Genomic DNA, 13,350 nt, shown 5'->3' with positions numbered 1-13,350 from the left:
ATTTAATAGAGGAGACAACATGCACAATCAATTATTGTGCTGACATCTGAAAAAGTCAAAATTTTGAACTTCCGAAATTGCCCAAACCCTTAAAAGGATAGTTTCGGTACGAAACAGTGAAAAAGGACCAATTTTGAGACAAACACATAGTCTAAGATTGTCTGATGATATTTTTAAAGTCCAGGTTGTCTGGCGAGATAAATGTATAGTACAAGGACTATGTTTGTAGTTCACTCGAAGAATAAAGATATAGCATAGTATTATTCTTTTATAAAGATATAGCATAATATTACCTTTATGCATGTTATAATTTTTTAATATTGAAGAATAAAGATATAGCATAGTGTTATTCTTTTATAAAGATATAGCATAATATCACTATATGCATGTTATAATTTTTTAATATTGGTCCCTACTAAAAGGAAAGGGCCCATCTTCACCATCTCTCTATGAAATTGGTCTCAGTGAAATGATCAGTAGTTGGTAGACTCTTTATGAGAAGCTGCCAAGAAATTGGCACCGCCGCCTACCATTCTGTATTAGTACTTGTATATAAAATAAAGTTACAAATTCATAATTTATATTGCTTTATTAGTTTGTTATCATGATATGTCCTCCATCTACTATTCTTATTAATATTATGGATGCATTTACTTTTTCCATCTTTCTCTGTCTGTAATATGCTTGAAGTTTTATAAGTTTCAATTTTTTTATAACAATTGGAATATATAATTCAAATGGGACACCGTTTAAAATTAAATGATATAATTGTGAATGAGAAAACATATCAATCTAATTTTAGAAATAAGTTAGCTATAATTATTTACGGCACGCCTAAATTAAAAAATTCTGGATCCGACACTGTATACGAGGAGTGAGAAAGAGCAATGTTCTTTCATGGTCATATGTGGTCAAGACATCTTCCTCTTGGTATAGGCGCCAACCAAATCTAATAATATGGGTGGATATGACCATTGCCAATGAATTACGCGTTCAATTATTGCGTTTGCTCTTCAATTGCCAGCTCACATTTTCCAACTATATATACTCTTCCAAATCCCATACTTCTCTATCCATATCTCTCTCTCAATCTCATTTCACTACACACAAAAATGGCACCTTCATTTGTAGCATTCCTCTCAGCCTTCCTGGCCCTAGCCAGCTTCACCAACGCCGATTTCTACCGCGACACCACCACCACATTTGGCGAAGGCCGCGCCAAGATACTTGAAGGCGGCCGCGGCCTCTCCCTCTCCCTCGACCAATCCTCTGGCTCCGGTTTCCAGTCCAAGAACGAGTTCTTGTTCGGCCGCTTCGACATGCAGCTCAAACTCGTCCCCGGCAACTCAGCCGGAACCGTCACCACTTTCTACGTCAGTATTTTCTCATAGTTGAATTAATTCAAATCTAAAATTCGATTTCATTATTGAAATCATTATCACTTACAGTATTTATTTATAAACAATGCAGTTGTCATCTCAAGGCCCGGGCCACGACGAAATCGACTTCGAATTTCTTGGAAATTCAAGCGGAAATCCCTACACAGTTCACACAAATGTGTTCTCGAAAGGAAAAGGCGACAAAGAGCAGCAGTTCCATCTCTGGTTCGACCCCACCGCCGCCTTCCACACCTACTCCATCGTCTGGAGCCCCAATAAGATCATGTAATTACTCTTTCCCAATCAATAGTTCCGTTTTTTCATTTTTGTCTGATAAAAAAATAGTTTTCCTTTTTCTAGTAACAATGTCACCTAATTTTATTTTCTCTCAAATTTTATTAATTTTATATTAATACGTGCAGATTCCTAGTGGACAACAGCCCTATCAGAGTGTTCAACAACCACGGCAGCTCGGGCGTGGCCTTCCCCACGAACCAGCCGATGAGGGTATACTGCAGCCTCTGGAACGCGGACGACTGGGCCACGCAGGGCGGCCGCGTGAAGACCGACTGGGCCCACGCTCCGTTCACCGCATACTACAGAAACTTCAACATCGGCTCGTGTGCAGCCGGAACGCCCTGCGCGACTCAGGAGCTCGACGCGAAGGCGAGAAACAGACTCAGATGGGTTCAGCAGAATCACATGGTTTACAATTACTGTGCAGATTCCAACAGATTCCCTCAGGGTTCTTCTCTCGAGTGCAAGCGTTCCAGATTTTAAGATTCCATCATCATTTTATTTAATATTGTGTCATATTATTCTTGAGTGTATATATTTGATTCCTTTCATATTCTTATTCATTGTAATTTTATGTAATGAAGTTGTTTACCATAATAAAATTCACATTTTATTTATTTAATTATTTGTGATTATTAAGAATACATTTTCTATAGTTAGTATTGTGTGAATATATTAACAAAAAATAATTGTTGAAATGATGATGAAGTGTACATGTATGCAAGCTAATTTGGCCTAATACGTAATGATATTATAAACGGAATGGAACATATACTATTGTGTAACATAGAATATTTCTTAAATTTAACAATATTTCAGAATTGAAAACAAGTTATCCTCATCAATAAAGGATAGAAAAAGCGCTTGAATCGTTGTTTGTGCACGTAGCAATTGTCGAAAATCCGACCGCCAGCCAGCCAGCCGCAACGAACACAGTAGCAATTGTCGAAACTCCGGCTGCCAGCCAGTTCTTTTCCTTCAAATCACCAATCATCTCCGGAACCTTTACTAAGGCTACACCAACATTATTCTTCAGGATTTGAACATTATGAATACCCATGGTCTCGAGCGAAATAAAGCTTGGGGTGTAAATATTGACACTGGAATATAAACGAGAATAGGGATATCGTCGATATGTCACAAGAGGTTCAGTGTTTTTGGAGTAGACTAATAGTTGACGATCATGTCTAATAATAGATGCAAAGATCAAGTCACCATTTAACGAAACGAGCGGATAAAAATGTCCACAAAAGTTTTCGAGGGTGTATTCCTTTATCCAGGAATTCTCATCACCGTAGTTCTCCATCCTCCAAATTACAATTCCATGAGGAGATATATATTTGCTTAAACATAGCCGACCCTCTAGAACATAGAGATAATATCTAGTACCGATATATGTATCATATCCATGGCTACCATAATCACGAGAAGGAATAGAATATCTAGTAAAGAGTTCGGTTTCAAGATCAAGACAACATACAAAAAGATTACTCGAATCAGATGTCAACCAATGAAGATTTCCATTAAAAAATACAGCTTTATCACGATGCATACAAGGGTTGCCTGGTGCTACTGAGATCCTTCTCCAATACTCAATTTTTCCTAGAGTGTACACAAAACATGACCTGTGACTGCTAAATAAAATCTTATATTGTCCACTTAATTTACTCACTCCAAATCCATATACATAGTTAAAAACATATGCACCAGGCAGGGCAGGAAGCTCAATATATTCCCGAGTAATTGGATTGCATAGGCAAAGAATCTCACAAATATTTTTGCCTGCAGCACACACCAAAATAAATCCATCGGCTGATCCAATCACGTAACGATAACTATAGCCGCGACAAAGAGGCAACCGGAATTGGCAAAGTGGTTGGAAGACCTCATCGCAGAACGTGAACCCCGTGTCTTCATTGGCGAAAACCAGGCCTGATTTCGACGTAGCAAACTGGCGCCATGACTTACAAACACACTTGCACCTTGCAATGCTTCTGATGGGGAGTCTCCGGAGGATATCTCTAGTGATATCTTCCGGAAGATTTGTAAACAAACCTTCCTTCATTAGTACATTCGTCATCTCGAGAAAATATGGCTTCGGCTAAGGCATAATATAGTGAATTTCTTCCGCCGTAAATTCAGTCAAAATTAACGAATATTAGATGGATTTATGTTCTAACTTATATAATGATTTGAATGCATTTGGTTTTGGAATAAAAGTCTATCCACGTTACTATATAACAGCGGAAGACCGGTGATGAGTGGATTGATTCAAAAGATTGAGATGAATATGAATAATTAAAAAATGTAATATAGAGTCGTTCCTAATTAACACAATAGAATTTGGGAGAAAATTTGGTAATGCTTATAATTTTATTGATAATTTTATCCATAAGAGAAAAGATAAATGTACATAATATCATTAAATTTTTTAATTTTATTGAATTTAATTAAAAATAGTGTTATAAGCTTGATTCAAATTAATTATACAATATTCAGTAAAATATAGATTTTTTTCTACAAATATTTAAGTTTAAATTCTAATTTTTTTTGGAAGTGTCGTAAATGATAAGTATGAAATTAATTTCAAATCAATTAATGTTTATGAATCAATTTTCAAGGTCAAATGTTAAAAAAAGTTTGATTATGTACGCACAATTATGTACGTTTACATAAAATTAAAAGACTGCATCACGATTCAAACCCATGGTGCTTATATATGGTGCTCGGGTTGCGTTAAAATGCCAATATAATGTATTAAAATATCAATTTAAGTTTACGTTGACATTTCAGTATCATCATATTGACATTTTTAATACATTGTATTAATGAATTAGCAAGTTAACAACTAAAGAATAGTTAGCAAAAGATCACACCGCTCACATTAAATATGTAGCATTTCTATATATTACAATACTATTCAAATAAATTCGCTTTTCATTTTTTTGGGGGTTTTCCACCAAACTGAAAAAGTGAAATTTACCAAAAAAAATGATATCGAACCAACCCAAAATCTGAAAAAGAATTCAAATTATAAAATTCAACTAAATTTCTTTTTGGATAATTGATTTTCTGATATTTTCTTAATACGATACAAAAGTATTTTTTTAAGATTATAATATGCTCAAAAAAAAAGTACAAATAATAACAAAACAATATATCATCAAATAATAAAACAATACGTAAGATAGATTTTTTTTTTTTTTTAATTTGAAAATAAATTAATACTACCGAGTTCTTAACTTATTAAAAGTAAACAATAAACTAATATAGATTGGTGGATATCGATTTGAGATTCATACGACATGCTTTACGCCGTTTCCAGCTAATTGATTGTTATAACTTATAAATAGAATTAGAAGAATAGTATTTTTTCTTTATCCACTAGTCTCCAATTTTATACTCTACATTTTTTCCTTTTTCCACAATTATTGAAGGTCAATAAGTTGTTGAAATGGGTCTTTATTATCAGTTCTAACTTCTAACTACAGGATAAGTAATTCCTACAGTATAAAAACTGATATGAATAAATTAATATATTGAGAGAAATAAAATACCTTATATTATCATAGGTATGTAAGTTCTTATCATATTTTTCTATAGTGTTACAAAAAAAGGGACATCATCTTATAAAAATTGATTTTTTATGAAATCATCAAATGTAGGTAGTGTGTAATGAGATGCTTCCAAGAAATTGGCACCGCCGCCTACCATCATTTAAAATCAATATAATAATTCTACCAACAACATCACAATTTATCTTGTTTATTTATACTCCATTATAATGATATATCCTCTAACACCTAACTTTAATAGTGAATCATATTTTTCCAACGCATATATATGTTGCCTACATTTAATATATGAACTACCAAGCAACACCCAAATCTCATTAGGTACGTCAAATAACACCATAATATATATACATACATAGGATAGCAATTAAACTAATTTCCAATTCAGAACCCAGAACTTTCAATCATATATATTAAAATTATCAACACAAAAGCATAATTTTATTAATACAACAATCATATATATTAAAATTATCAACACAAAAGCATAATTTTATCAATACAACATGTAAATTTAAATATCAACACATCTTTGTATTAATAATTTTATCTTACAAAATTGAAATATTCTAGATTTTGGATAGAAAATTAGTTAGCAATTTATCACGTGTCTACGTATATAACCATACATTTATACTAGTAATCAATTTATTCCTTTTTCATTAAATGTATATACTCCATAGCCTATGCACTTTCGTACAAAAGGAATTCTCATATCCAAATATTGGCTAGCAACATAGTATCAATTTAGAACATAACTAGCAACATTCCCTCTGTTCCATAGTTATAGAGTCATTTTGTCATTTTGGTACGTTCCATTAATAAAGTCATTTTCTTTTTTAGTAAAACTCAACACATTTTTCCACACTACTTTACTCTATCTTATTGTATTCTCTCTTCATTTCTCTACCTTTCTCATTTTCTACTTTACTCTCTCTTTACTTTACTCATCAAACACAATTTTTCTTAATCTCCGTGCCGAAAAAAACGCCCACATTACTATAGAACAGAGGGAGTAGTAATTATCAGATAGACTAAGGTGAACATTGAATTCAAGCTTTGCTTAGCCAAAATCCATTATACATTATAATGAATGACATCGTACGAAATTCAAATCATTCTGACACTGTTAAGCCATGGCCCAAAACTACCATTTCATCGATTTCGAGAATTTAAATGCGTGCATGTATGTGTGTGAGAAAGAGATAGACATTGTGTTGAAGTCATATGTGGTGAAGACATCCTCTTGTTAGAAGACGCCAACCGAATGTAATCATGGATTGGACCCATTGCTTAATCAAATATACGCGTTCAATTATTTTGTTTGCTCTTCAATAGCCAGCTTTCCTTTTCCAGCTCACCTTTCTCAACTATATATACACTTCCAACATCCATTGCAAATATATAATACATCTCTCTCTCATAACTATTTCAATACATAAAAATGGCAGCATCAATTCTAGCATTCCTCTCAGCCTTTCTTGCCTTAGCCTGCTTGACCGCCGCCGATTTCTACCGCGACACCGTCACCACATTTGGCGATGGCCGCGCCAAGATACTTGAAGGCGGCCGCGGCTTCTCCCTCTCCCTCGACCAATCCTCTGGCTCCGGTTTCCAATCCAAGAACGAGTTCTTATTCGGCCGCTTCGACATGCAGCTCAAACTCATCCCGGGAAACTCAGCCGGAACCGTCACCACTTTCTATGTTAGTATTCATTCATTCATTCATTCATTTTTTACTAAATTTCTTAGCTAACATTTGTACGGTATAATTAATTAATGCAGTTGTCGTCTCAAGGCCCGGGCCACGATGAAATAGACTTCGAATTTCTTGGAAATTCAAGCGGAAATCCCTACACAGTTCACACAAATGTGTACTCAGAAGGCAAAGGCGACAAAGAGCAGCAGTTCCATCTCTGGTTTGACCCCACCGCCGCCTTCCACACCTACACCATCGTCTGGAGCCCCAACAAAATCATGTAATTACACTTACACAGTTACACCACACAATCAATAGTTTTTTTTTTTCTATTTTAGTCCGTCAAAAAAAATATAATCCCCTTTCACTTTAAGTAATATGTCACATCATTTTTTTCTCAGCTCTACTAATTCTCTCTTATTTTATTAATTTTATATTAAAATGTGCAGATTCCTAGTGGACAACAGCCCTATCAGAGTGTTCAACAACCACGGTAGCTCGGGCGTGGCCTTCCCCACAAACCAGCCGATGAGGGTATACTGCAGCCTCTGGAATGCGGACGACTGGGCTACGCAGGGCGGCCGCGTGAAGACCGACTGGGCCCATGCTCCATTCACCGCTTACTACAGAAACTTCAACATCGGCTCGTGCGCAGCCGGAACGCCCTGCGCGACCCAGGAGCTCGACGCGAAGGCGAGAAACAGGCTCAGATGGGTTCAGCAGAAACACATGGTTTACAATTACTGCGCAGATTCCAACAGATTCCCTCAGGGATCTTCTCTCGAGTGCAAGCGCTCCAGATTTTAAGATTCCATCATCAATTTATTTAATATTGTGTTATATCATTCTTGTGTGTCTATATTTGATTCCCTTCACATTCTTATTCAATGAAATTTTATGTAATTAAGCTGTTTACCATAATAAAATTCACATTTTATTTATTTAATTACTATTTGTGATTATTAAGAAAACAATTCTATAGTTAGTATTGTGTGAATATATTAACAAAAAAAGTAATTGTTGAAATGATGATTGAAGTGCGCATGTGAATAATTATTTGGCCTAAAGTGTAATGATATTATAAACGGAATGGAACATAGAATATTTCTTAAATATAACAATTTTTCAGAATTGAAAACAAGTTATCCTCATCAATCAAGGATAAAAACAGTCCTTCAATCAATGTTTGTGCACGTAGCGATTGTCGAAAATCCGACCGCCAGCCAGCCAGCCGCAACAAACACAGTAGCAATTGTAGAAACTCCGGCCGCCAGCCAGTTCTTTTCTACATCAAATTCCTCAATATTATTCTTCAAGATTTGCACATTATGAATACCCATGGTCTCGAGCGAAATAAAGCTTGGGGTGTAAATATCGACACTGAAATATAAACGAGAATAGGGATATCATCGATATGTCACAAGAGGTTCAGTGTTTTTGGAGTAGACTAATAGTTGACGATCATATCTAATAATTGACGCAAAGATCAAGTCACCATTTAACGAAACGAGCGGATAAAAATATCCACAAAAGTTTTCAAGGGTATATTCCTTTATCCAGGAATTCTCATCACCGTAGTTCTCCATCCTCCAAATAACAATTCCATGAGGAGGTATATAATCACATAAACATAGCCGATCCTCTAAAATATAGAGATAATATCCAGTTATATATGTATCATATCCAAGGCTACCATAATCACGAGAAGGAATAGAATATCTGGTAAAAAACTCGGTTTCAAGATCAAGACAATGTACAAAATGATTACTCAAATCACTCAAATCAGATGCTAACCAATGAAGATTTCCCTTAAAAAATACAGCTTTATCACGGGGCATACTAGGGTTGCCTCATGCCTGGTGCTGCTGAGATGCTTCTCCAATACCCTCTTTTTCCTAGAGTATGTACTAAACATGACATGTGATCGCTACATAAAATCTTATATTGTCCACTTAATTTGCTCACTCCAAATCCATATAAATAGCTATAAACATATGTACTAGGCGGAGCAGGAAGCTCAATATATTCACGAGTAATTGGATTGCATATGCAAAGAATCTCACAAATACTATTATCGGTACCGCACACCAAAATAAATCCATCAACTGATCCAATCACATAACGATAACTATAGCCGCGACAAAGAGGCAATTGGAATCGGCAAAGTGGTTGGAAGGCCTCATCGCAGACCATGAACCCCGCGTCTTCATTAGCAATAACCAGGCCTGATTCAGGCCTATACGACGTAGCAAACTGGCGCCATGACTTACAAACACACTTGCACCTCGCAATGCTTCTAATCAGGAGTCTTCCTAGGATATCTCTAGTGACATCTTCCGGAAGTTTTGTAAACAAGCCTTCCTTCATTAGTTCATTCGTCATCTCAAGAAAATATGGCTTCGGCTAAGGCATAATATAGTGAATTTCTACCGCCGTAAATTCAGTCAAAATTAACGAATATTAGATGGATTTATGTTCTTAATATTTTTTAGAAATTTAAAAATGTTGCTAACCCTAGTGATAGTTATATAATGATTTGGGTGGATTTGATTTTTGGAATAAAAAGATTGAGTAGATTGATTAAAAGATTGAGATGAATATGAATAAAAAATTGGAGTTGTTCCTAATTAACACAATGGAATTTTATAATACGATTAAAACAAATTTGCTTCTCAATTTTTTGGGTTTTTTCACCAAACTGAAAAGGGTGAAATTTAACAAAAAAAAATGATATCGAACCAAACCAAAATCTTTAAAAAAAAATTCAAATCATAAAATTCATTTAAATTTTTTTTGGATATTTGATTTTCTGATATTTTAAAATAACAAGAGAGGGGAAGATTGACATGAAGGAAGAAAAAGAACTTTCCACATCTGATTAAATTAAATCGAACCAGACCAAAATCTGATTAAAAAAAACGAATCAAATTTTTAAATTCAATTTAATTTGTTTCGGAGGGATGTAATCAATTGCTAATTAATTATCAATTCAAAATTGAGATTAATTTTCAACCATTATATTAAAAGATCTTGGGGTTAATATAATGTCAAGTGTAATATATTTTAAATTTAAATAATTATTAATTAAATTAAAAGGGTATTAATGTTAAATCCTATAGTAATTATAACTAACTACTTTCTTTCTCCTCAAAATCATCTCAAATCTTTAAATTTACGTAACTCTCTCAATTTAAATTATTTTTTCGCAAAAATTATATCAAATTAAAAATAATTTAATAAGGATTCCAACGAGATCTCAATTGCATATGTTCCGACGATGTTCGGGTGATGAAATTTGATAAATTATATTTTTAATTTTCGTACATGTTGATAAGCAGCTTTTATCAACAAATGCAACAAAAAAGTCTCAATATATTGTAGGCAAAATCTCAATATTATGCATGTTCAATCTCAATAAAAATGTGTTGATATTGTTTTGTCCTTGTATTGATATTCTAATGTCATATTGTTATATTTGTAATACACAATGTTGATATAAAAAAACACCCACGAAAATTATCATATGATAACATAATGACGATATTACCCTTTTGTTGATATTTTCTCTACTATTTATTGAGATTTGTAAGCTTTAATCTCATCCACTCATTTTAATATCCAAGGGTGGAGATTTAGTCTTGATTTTGGATTAGGGTGCTATAAGCATTAGAATAGGACCCTTGTTTCGGATATTTGATTTTCGGATATGTTATTAACAAGAGAGGGGACAATTTGACAAGAATAAAGTTGACAAAAAAATGCAAGAAAAAAGAACTTTCCACATCTAGCCATACCTAACCATCCAAAGACAATAGATAAAGAAAGATTGATGTTTGTTTTACCCTAATAAAAATTCACATTTTATTTATTTAATTATTTGGGATCATTAAGAATACATTTTCTATAGTCAGCGTTGTGTGAATATATTAACAAAAAAATAATTGTTGAAATGATGATGGAAGTGCACATGTGAATAATTATTTGGCCTAATGTGTAATGATAGTAATCAACAGAATGGAAAATATATTATTGTGTAAATAGAATATTTCTAAAATGTAACAATATTTCAGAATTGAAAACAAGTCTTCCTCATCAATCAAGGATAGAAACAGTGCTTGAATCATTGTTTCTGCACGTAGCAATTGTCGAAAATCCGACCGCCAGCAGGCCAGCCGCAACGAACACAGTAGCAATTGTAGAAACTCCGGCCGCCAGCCAGTTCTTTTCCTTCAAATCACCAATCTTCTCCGGAACCTTTTCTAAAGCTACATCAAATTCCTCAATATTATTCTTCAAGATTTGAACATTGTGATACCCATGGTCTCGAGCGAAATCAAGCTTGGGGTGTAAATAACGACGTTGGAATATAAACAAGAATAGGGAAATCGTCGATTTTTCACAGGAGGTTTAGTGTTTCTGGAGTAGACTAATAGGTGACGATCATATCTACCAATAGATGCAAAGATCAAGTCATCATTTAACGAAACAAGCGGATAAAAATGTCCATACAAGTTACAAAAGTTGTTGAGGGTATATTCCTTTATCCAGGAATTCTCATTACCGTAGTTCTCCATCCTCCAAATAACAATTCCATGAGGAGATATATATTTGCTTAAACATAGCCGACCCTCTAGAACACAAAGATGATATCTAGTAACGATATATGTATCGTATTCAAGGCTACCGTAATCACCAGAAGAAGTAGAATATCTGGTAAAGAGCTCGGTTTCAAGATCAAGACAATATATAAAAACATTCTCATCCGAATCAGATGCCAACCAGTGAAGATTTCCGTTCAAAAATGCAGCTGTATCACGACGCATACTGGGGTTGCCTGGTGCTGCTGAGATGCATCTCCAATAATACCCTCTTTGTCCTAGAGTATATACTAAACATAACCTGTGATCGCTAAATATAATCTTATATTGTCCACTTAATTTGCTCACTCCAAATCCATATACATAGTTATAAACATATGTACTAGGCAGAGGAGGAAGCTTGATATATTCACGAGTAATTGGATTGCATATGTAAAGAATCTCACAAGTAAAATGGTATCCAGCGCACACCAAAATCAAACCATCAACTGATCCAATCACATGACGACCTTTATCGCCGTGCAGAAGAGGCGACCAGGATTGGCAAAGTGGTTGGAAGGCCTCATCGCAGGCCGTGAACCCCGTGTCTTCATTAGCGAAAGCCAGGCCTGGTTTCGGGCTATACAACGTCGCAAACTGGCCCCATGACTTACAAACACACTTGCACCTCGCAATGCTTCTAATCGGGAGTCTCCTGAGGATCTCTCTCTTGATATCTTCCGGAAGATTTGTAAGCAAGCCTTCCTCCATTAGTTCAGTCGTCATCTCGCGAAAATATGGCTTCAGCCTAAGGCTTAATATAGTGAATTTCTTCCGCCGTAAATTCAGTCAAAATTAACGAATACTAGATGGATTTATGTTCTTAATATATTTTGGAAATCTAATGTTGCTAACCCTAGTGATAGTTATATAATGATTTGAGTGGATTTGGATTTGGATTTGGATTTGGATTTGGATTTGGAATAAAAGTCTATCCACATAACTATTTAACAGCGGAAGACCGGTGATGAGTAGATTGATTTAAAAGATTGAGATGAATATGAATAAAAAAATGGGATAGAGTTTTTCCTACTTAACACAATAGAATTGGCAAAACAGGTCCTTATACTTTAATCAAAATGTTCATTAGGTCCTCATACAATTTTTTCGTTTTAATAGGTCCTTTTACCTTTCTCATAAATTTCATCACATCCTCGTACATTTTTTTCGTTTTAGTAGATCCTTATACCCTAATTATAACTTTTATTAGGTCCTTATACAATTTTTTATTTTAAGATATTCTTTTACTTTTATCTTAGATAATAATTTATATTTAATTAAATTTAATGAACCTTTTAATTTTATTATTTAACTTATCTCATAATTATAAATATTCAGGAAACGTATCTTTCAATATAAATATAAATAATCAATTGAAAATTCAGATAGTTATTCTAAAAAAACTTCGATTTTAATCTTCAATCACCACGGTTAATCTTTATTATTCTCTACAACTATTGAAATTATTGGTTAACAAGATGATATTTATATTTATAGATTATGCTAAGTTAAATAATGGAATATTAAAAAGTTCATTAAGTTTAATTAAATTTAGATTATTATCTAAGATAAATGTAAAAAAGTCCCTAAAATAAAAGATTATACAAGGACCTAATGAAAGTTATGATAAAAGTATAAGGACCTACTAAAACGAAAAATTGAACAAGGACCTAATGAACATTTTGACTAGAGTATAAGGACCTAAGTATGTATTTTGCCCAATAGAATTTTATAATTTTATTGATAAATTAACATAAAATTAA

The 13,350-nt window shown here is 33.9% G+C and overlaps 4 protein-coding genes across 4 annotated transcripts; 2 read left to right on the top strand and 2 right to left on the bottom strand.

Annotated features, from left to right (window-relative positions):
* The first annotated feature begins 1,083 nt into the window (after positions 1-1,083).
* LOC125194169 (xyloglucan endotransglucosylase protein 1-like) lies at positions 1,084-2,298 on the top strand. Its single transcript, XM_048092238.1, has 3 exons — positions 1,084-1,373; positions 1,471-1,664; positions 1,802-2,298. Exons 1-3 carry the CDS (start codon positions 1,113-1,115, stop codon positions 2,157-2,159), a joined length of 813 nt encoding a protein of 270 aa, XP_047948195.1. The 5' UTR covers positions 1,084-1,112; the 3' UTR covers positions 2,160-2,298.
* Positions 2,299-2,517: 219 nt separating this feature from the next.
* On the bottom strand, positions 2,518-3,756 carry LOC125195495 (F-box protein At5g49610-like). The gene has a single exon (XM_048093638.1). The coding sequence runs from the start codon at positions 3,754-3,756 to the stop codon at positions 2,518-2,520; it is 1,239 nt and encodes a 412-aa protein (XP_047949595.1).
* A 2,916-nt stretch (positions 3,757-6,672) lies between these two features.
* LOC125194170 (xyloglucan endotransglucosylase protein 1-like) lies at positions 6,673-7,853 on the top strand. The gene is made up of 3 exons (XM_048092239.1): positions 6,673-6,956; positions 7,037-7,230; positions 7,400-7,853. The coding sequence occupies exons 1-3, from the start codon at positions 6,696-6,698 to the stop codon at positions 7,755-7,757; spliced, it is 813 nt and encodes a 270-aa protein (XP_047948196.1). The 5' UTR covers positions 6,673-6,695; the 3' UTR covers positions 7,758-7,853.
* A 3,094-nt stretch (positions 7,854-10,947) lies between these two features.
* Positions 10,948-12,489, bottom strand: LOC125194168 (F-box protein At5g49610-like). Its single transcript, XM_048092237.1, has one exon. It carries the CDS (start codon positions 12,311-12,313, stop codon positions 11,243-11,245), a length of 1,071 nt encoding a protein of 356 aa, XP_047948194.1. The 5' UTR covers positions 12,314-12,489; the 3' UTR covers positions 10,948-11,242.
* Positions 12,490-13,350: the final 861 nt, after the last annotated feature.

Source organism: Salvia hispanica, chromosome 6 (genome assembly GCF_023119035.1).
Source record: "Salvia hispanica cultivar TCC Black 2014 chromosome 6, UniMelb_Shisp_WGS_1.0, whole genome shotgun sequence".
NCBI lineage: Eukaryota > Viridiplantae > Streptophyta > Magnoliopsida > Lamiales > Lamiaceae > Salvia > Salvia hispanica.
This window is presented reverse-complemented; position numbering and strand designations above follow the sequence as displayed.

Excerpts from the sequence above, each read along its gene's own strand:
- LOC125194169 (XM_048092238.1), top strand. The coding sequence starts at position 1,113 with ATGGCACCTTCATTTGTAGCATTCCTCTCAGCCTTCCTGGCCCTAGCC. Across the intron at positions 1,374-1,470 it reads GAACCGTCACCACTTTCTAC|TTGTCATCTCAAGGCCCGGG; the intron begins GTCAGTATTTTC and ends TAAACAATGCAG. Across the intron at positions 1,665-1,801 it reads TGGAGCCCCAATAAGATCAT|ATTCCTAGTGGACAACAGCC; the intron begins GTAATTACTCTT and ends TAATACGTGCAG.
- LOC125195495 (XM_048093638.1), bottom strand. The coding sequence starts at position 3,756 with ATGACGAATGTACTAATGAAGGAAGGTTTGTTTACAAATCTTCCGGAA.
- LOC125194170 (XM_048092239.1), top strand. The coding sequence starts at position 6,696 with ATGGCAGCATCAATTCTAGCATTCCTCTCAGCCTTTCTTGCCTTAGCC. Across the intron at positions 6,957-7,036 it reads GAACCGTCACCACTTTCTAT|TTGTCGTCTCAAGGCCCGGG; the intron begins GTTAGTATTCAT and ends TAATTAATGCAG. Across the intron at positions 7,231-7,399 it reads TGGAGCCCCAACAAAATCAT|ATTCCTAGTGGACAACAGCC; the intron begins GTAATTACACTT and ends TAAAATGTGCAG.
- LOC125194168 (XM_048092237.1), bottom strand. The coding sequence starts at position 12,313 with ATGACGACTGAACTAATGGAGGAAGGCTTGCTTACAAATCTTCCGGAA.